The sequence below is a fragment of the Silene latifolia genome, chromosome 7 (genome assembly GCF_048544455.1).
Source record: "Silene latifolia isolate original U9 population chromosome 7, ASM4854445v1, whole genome shotgun sequence".
Taxonomy (NCBI): domain Eukaryota; kingdom Viridiplantae; phylum Streptophyta; class Magnoliopsida; order Caryophyllales; family Caryophyllaceae; genus Silene; species Silene latifolia.
The window spans coordinates 87,278,650-87,284,387 of NC_133532.1; the positions used below are offsets into that span (position 1 = coordinate 87,278,650).

The window sequence follows — 5,738 nt, forward strand, 5'->3', positions numbered from 1 at the left end:
ATTATTTATTAGAAATCCCCAGTTTCTTCATCAAAAAATTCATTTTTGTTTTACATGTTTCGGTTTTACTCTTAACTAAGAGTTGCCTACGTATCTGCTTTGCAACAAAATCAAACCGAGTCCGTAATTCTCACATAAAATATTTCATGTAGTGTTGACAAACAAATCACAACTTATACTAAAGACATTTTCTATTCAAAAATTATTTCATAACATTTGAGAATGAGGCCATCAAGGATAGTATTTCTTCAGCTGGTCCAAATTCGTAGGATTTGTGAAGTCATTCCCATCCAAATCTGTTAATCGAACAACGCCTCCTGACAAAATCTTCTTTACCAAATAAGGGCCTGCCCAATTTGGTTTAAACTAACCCCTCGGGCCAATAGGTAACAAAGCTCTAACCGACTTGGGAACCAGATCACCCTCAGTAATTCCCCTTGGTTTGACCTTTTTTTGTTGAAAGCTCTCTCTATCCTTTTCTGGTAGAGTTGGACATGGTACAATGCGTTAAAACGCCGCTCATCGAGCATGACTAGTGAATCATTTCTTGCTTGAACCCAATCTGCTTCAGGAACCTGGCTTTCTAGTAGGATCCTTAGGGATGGATTTCCAGCTCAACTGGTTAAACCACTTCCATTCCATATACCAAGAAATACGGGGTTGCTCCCGTGGCTTTTCTAATTGAAGTTTTATACCCACATAATGGGAAGGGTATCTTCTCTATCCATTCTCTATAGTTGTCAGACATCTTCCTCAAAATGGTTGTAACTGTTTTATTAGCAGCCTCTACTGCACCATTCGTCTATGGTCGGTATGGTGATGAATTGTGATGTTTGATTTTATACTTTTCAAGTATAACCGCGGTCTCGGCTTGGAAATGAGTTCCGGGATCACTGATGAACTCATGTGGTACTCCGTACCGACAAATGATGTCATTCTGAATGAACGGCGCTACTTGCTTTGATTTTAACACTTTGTAAGACTTAGCCTCTAGCTACTTCGTGAAGTAGTCAATTGCGACCAGGATAAAACAATGCCCTCCATTTCCTGATGGGTTTACTTTTCCAATGATGTCGATTTCCCAGGTTGAAAATGGTCGGGGTGACGTCTTGGTGTATAACATAGAAGGTGTCACATACTGTACATTTGTGAATATCTGACAATTGTGACAATGCTTGACATATTTGCAACAATCTTTCTCCATTGTTCTCCAATAATAACCAAGCCTTATGATCTTACGGACTAACATATGGGCATTTGTGTGGCCCATATTCACCGTTATGGACTTCCTCCATAACCTTTTTAGCTATCAGTCTATTGATGCATCGCAACAAAACACCTTGAGTCATCTTCTTGTACAATTGCCCGTCATCGGTCTTAATGAATTGGGCGGATAACATTCAAAGAGTGCACTTCCCACGCGTGACAAGGTCGGGAGGATACTCTCATGTTTCCTTGAATTTCAAAATGGTTATGTACCAGGGTTCGGTTTCACCTTCCTCGGCATCATCGATTGCATTCACATAGGCAAGTGACGATCTTCGTTCGACACATATTGGCATACTGTCTATGTGGTCGCGAGTGTTGATCAAGGCAGCTAGCTTGGATAATGCATCTACAAACTGATTTTCCTCTCTCGGGAGGTGAACATATCGAATATCCTCGAAGTACTTTTCTAATTCATCGATTCTGGTTTGATATAGGGCCAAACTTTGGCTCTTAATTTTCGATGACCCACCCACATGATTAATCACAAGGAACGAGTATTCATGTACTAACAATTTCTTCACACCCAAGTCTAGAGCACTGCGTAAACCAAGCAAATATACTTCATATTCAGCGGCGGCGTTTCTGACATTGAAAACCAGCTTGATGGACACGGGCACGTGTTCACCTGTCGGCGAGATAAGAAGTCTGCCCACCCCATATCCCATATAGTTTGATGCTCCATCGAAATAAAAATCCCATATGTCATTCTCGACGTGTACCACGTTTTCGTCGGGAAATGACCAAGTGTCAATGACTTCTGTTTCTTCGATTGGATTGTCGGCGAGGAAATCGGCAACCGCCCTTCCCTTGATCACTTTGAAAGGTACATATTTGAGATCGAAATCTGATAACATGAGAGTCCATCTCGATATTCTTCCATTTAGCACAGGATTTTCAAATAAGTACTTAATCAGATCCATTTTGGAGTGGACACTCACACTGTAGCTAAGCATGTAATGTCTTAATTTCTTCGTTGGCTAGACTAGGGCCAAACACGTCTTTTCAAGGTGTGTACTTTAATTCATAGTCAAGAACTTTTTACTGATGTAGTAAATAGCTCTTTCTTCTTTGTCGACTGTTTGGGCTAACATAGCCCCCATTGCTGTATCCGTAACAGTTAGATATAGTGATAATGGCAGCCCGGCTACCGGTGGGCTTAAAACTGGTGGAGAAGATAACACTTTCTTTATTTTATCGAACGCGACCTGACACTAGTCATCCCACATAACATGTTCTCTGACCTTCAGTTTCTTAAAGATCGGCTTACAAATCATTGTCAACTTCGCGACGAAACAGCTTATGTATTGAACTCTTCCTAGGAAACCTCGAATTCCTTTCTCGGTCTCGGGATGGGGCATTTCCATAATGGCTTTTATATTTGATGGGTCTACTTCGATGCCACGGTGGCTAACGATATGACCCAATAGTTTGCCAGAGGTGACCCCAAAAGAACACATTTGCGGATTCAGCCTCATGTTGTATTTTCACAATCTTTGAAAGAATTTTCGTAGCGCCCCCAGATGGCCACTACGTTCCTTTGACTTGACTATCATGTCATCGACATAAACATCAACTTCTTTGTGCATCATATCGTGTTGCAACGTCGTTTCTGTTCTCTGGTACGTTGCCCCGGTATTTATCAAACCGAGAGGCATTACTGTGTAACAAGAAGTTCCCCATTTTGGCGTAAATGTTGTCTTATTCATGTCTTTCTCAACCATATTAATCTGATTGTAGCCTGCATATCCATCCATGAAAGATAGTAATGCATGATTTGCGGTATTGTCAACCAAGATATCGAAGTGAGGTAATGGAAAGTCGTCCTACGGACTAGCTTTGTTCAGTTCCCGAAAGTCCACGCACACGCGAACCTTACCATCTTTTTTCGGTACTGGCACTACACTGGCGACCCAATCCGAATATTCTGACACCTTAATGAACCCGTCTTTGAACTGTTTATCAATTTTTTCTTTAACCTTTAAAGACCATTCCGAACGCATTCTGCGTAGCTTCTGCTTTACTGGTTGGAACCCTAGTTTGATAGGGATCCTGTGTTTTGCAATTTCCCTATCAATTCCCGGCATGTCTTTATAAGACTACGCGAAAACATCTTTTAACTCAATCAGCAGGTCAATGAACCCTTTTTTCTCTACGGGATCTAAGGTAATTCCTATCTTAAACTCCCGTGGTTCTAAGGTGGTTCCCACATTGATAGTTTCGGTATCTTCGATCACCGAGATTCTTTGGTCATGTTCTTCTAACCCTTTTACCAATTGTGGAGGTGGTTCTACCCCTTCTTCTTCTTCTTCTTCAACCTGTTCGCCTTTGGCCTCATTCTCAATGTCATTACTATAACAATTATTTTCAAAAATTGAATTGCAATGTAAATAAAACAAGTCGTAAGCAAATTGGTTCATCTTATTATTATTAATTTAAAATTGCGCGAAATGCGCTAACATTTGAGCCAACTGATAAGAGGTTAGTGGTGAGACAACAGAGGCACCCGAGTCAGGCACGGGGATACCAGAATTAGGAAATGGTGCATTGAAAGGAAAGACTTGGGAGGGAGTGGCTTCGACACCTGACTCCTTAGACTCAAACTTAGGACTCTTATACGACTCGGACTCAGACTCAGACTCAGACTCGGATCCATCATCTAACTTGAACATTTCTCCTTCTAAGGGCAGCAGAACTTCTGGTCTGTGATGCAGTAGCAATTTATATCCACCCTTGTTTTCTCCTATATGTAAGACATTCTTCTTGCTGATCTATACCATCACTGATGCCAAGCCTTGGTTACCTTGCTCACCTAAGTGGTATAACAATCACAACGTGGTAATATGTATCCTACCATTAGGTCTTTTGAGGACCCAACCTTGTATATGGGTGAGTTCTCATCCGTGCCATTGACGACTATGTATTTGGGAGGATACTTGATGAATGTTAGATATTTCGAGGTTAACTTCTTCATGTTTTCCTCTCTCTCTTGCTGCAATTTCAAAAACCAGGGCTGGGAATATCTTTCCTTCATTACCTTGTTCATCTCTTCGTCGATTCTTCTAGCCAAATTTCGGATTCCTAGGAAGTTCACGGCAGCAGTGAGTTTGCTATTGGCGTCTTCCATTGTTCGGTGTTTAAGATAAATCGAGATTGGTTTCCCAGTAGTGCCATCTGTCTTAGTCTTTTGGAATTGCTTAATGAGGGAAGCCTCTGAGGTCGATCCATCACTAAGTGCCTCGACAAAAGTAGGTCCTTTTGAGGATCCCTTATCTGGAATATCCTTGGCGATAGAAGTGTGGCTTGTCTTCTCAACATGGTTGGGGCGCCCAAATCGAGTCAAATGACTGGACTCGAGGACATCGTTTCGTAGCTTCAAGATTTCATCTTGGGTTCGTGGCACAATGGCTCCTTTGGTAAAGTAGATATCTGATGTGAACATTATTTGCGCACATTTAGTCCCCTAATTGAGCCTATTTTGCATACTATTATAACATTTCATGGCCATTTTATCCGTCAAAACCTTCCTATTTGCTTTTCTATCGCATTTCATATGTTTTGTAGAAAAGGAGATAATAAGGCGGAAATTCCCGTCTTTCGTGCACATTTGGAAGCTACTTGACGATAATAGATTGACTAGTATGAAGAGGAAGCAAGGACTAAAGACCAATCCCGCAAGAATAAAATGGAAATGAGCAAAAAGGGAAGAAAAGAAGAAAAACCACTGCTGAAGAACAATCCGAGCGGATTGTCTCAAATCCGCCCGTCTCCACTGAACAATCCGAGCGTCCTGCTCTGAATCCGCTCGGATTCCTTCACCCAAATCCGCCCGGATTCTCTTGAATCCGCTCGGATTCCTTTGCCAGATTCCGCCCGTCCCGACCCCAATACGCACGGATTTCTTCACAGCACGGATTGTCTTCTTCAAGCTACGAAAAGAGAAGCCCTTCTCTCAGAAAATACCGGGTCCTCTTTGCTCAACTTAAAAAGTGTAATTACTAGTTTAGCCCTTAGTTAACCCTAATGCATCCTCCCTAATTTTCACTATAAATACCCCATTTGTAATAATCAAACAATCAAGTTTTATTAGATTAGAATCAAGTTTTATTAGATTAGAATCAAGTTTTATTAGATTAGAATCAAGTTTTATTAGATTAGAAAACTCTCTTAGATTAGATTAGGAGTAGATTAGAATAAATTACTCTTTAATCTTTCCACAAATTACACATTAATCTCTCTTTAATTATTGTTCAAGTTTATTATTCAAGTTTATTATTGGGTAATTGAAGATTATTGGGTTATTATCGGGAGATTGACAACCTTCCATCAATCATCAAGTTCTTCTATTATTCTTTGCATTATTATTTGGATCATCTTAAGTTGGTATAATTCCTTTACTCTTTAATCTTTATTGTTCATTTCTTCATTCTATTATCATGTTTATACTTGTTGTGATGATTGACACCATTAAT

General features: G+C 40.4%; 1 protein-coding gene across 1 annotated transcript; it reads right to left on the bottom strand.

Moving 5' to 3' along the window:
- Nucleotides 1-1,445: 1,445 nt before the first annotated feature.
- Nucleotides 1,446-2,189, bottom strand: LOC141590332 (uncharacterized). The gene has a single exon (XM_074410930.1). The coding sequence runs from the start codon at nucleotides 2,187-2,189 to the stop codon at nucleotides 1,446-1,448; it is 744 nt and encodes a 247-aa protein (XP_074267031.1).
- Nucleotides 2,190-5,738: the final 3,549 nt, after the last annotated feature.

Coding starts and splice junctions, on each gene's coding strand:
- LOC141590332 (XM_074410930.1), bottom strand. CDS start 2,189: ATGGATCTGATTAAGTACTTATTTGAAAATCCTGTGCTAAATGGAAGA.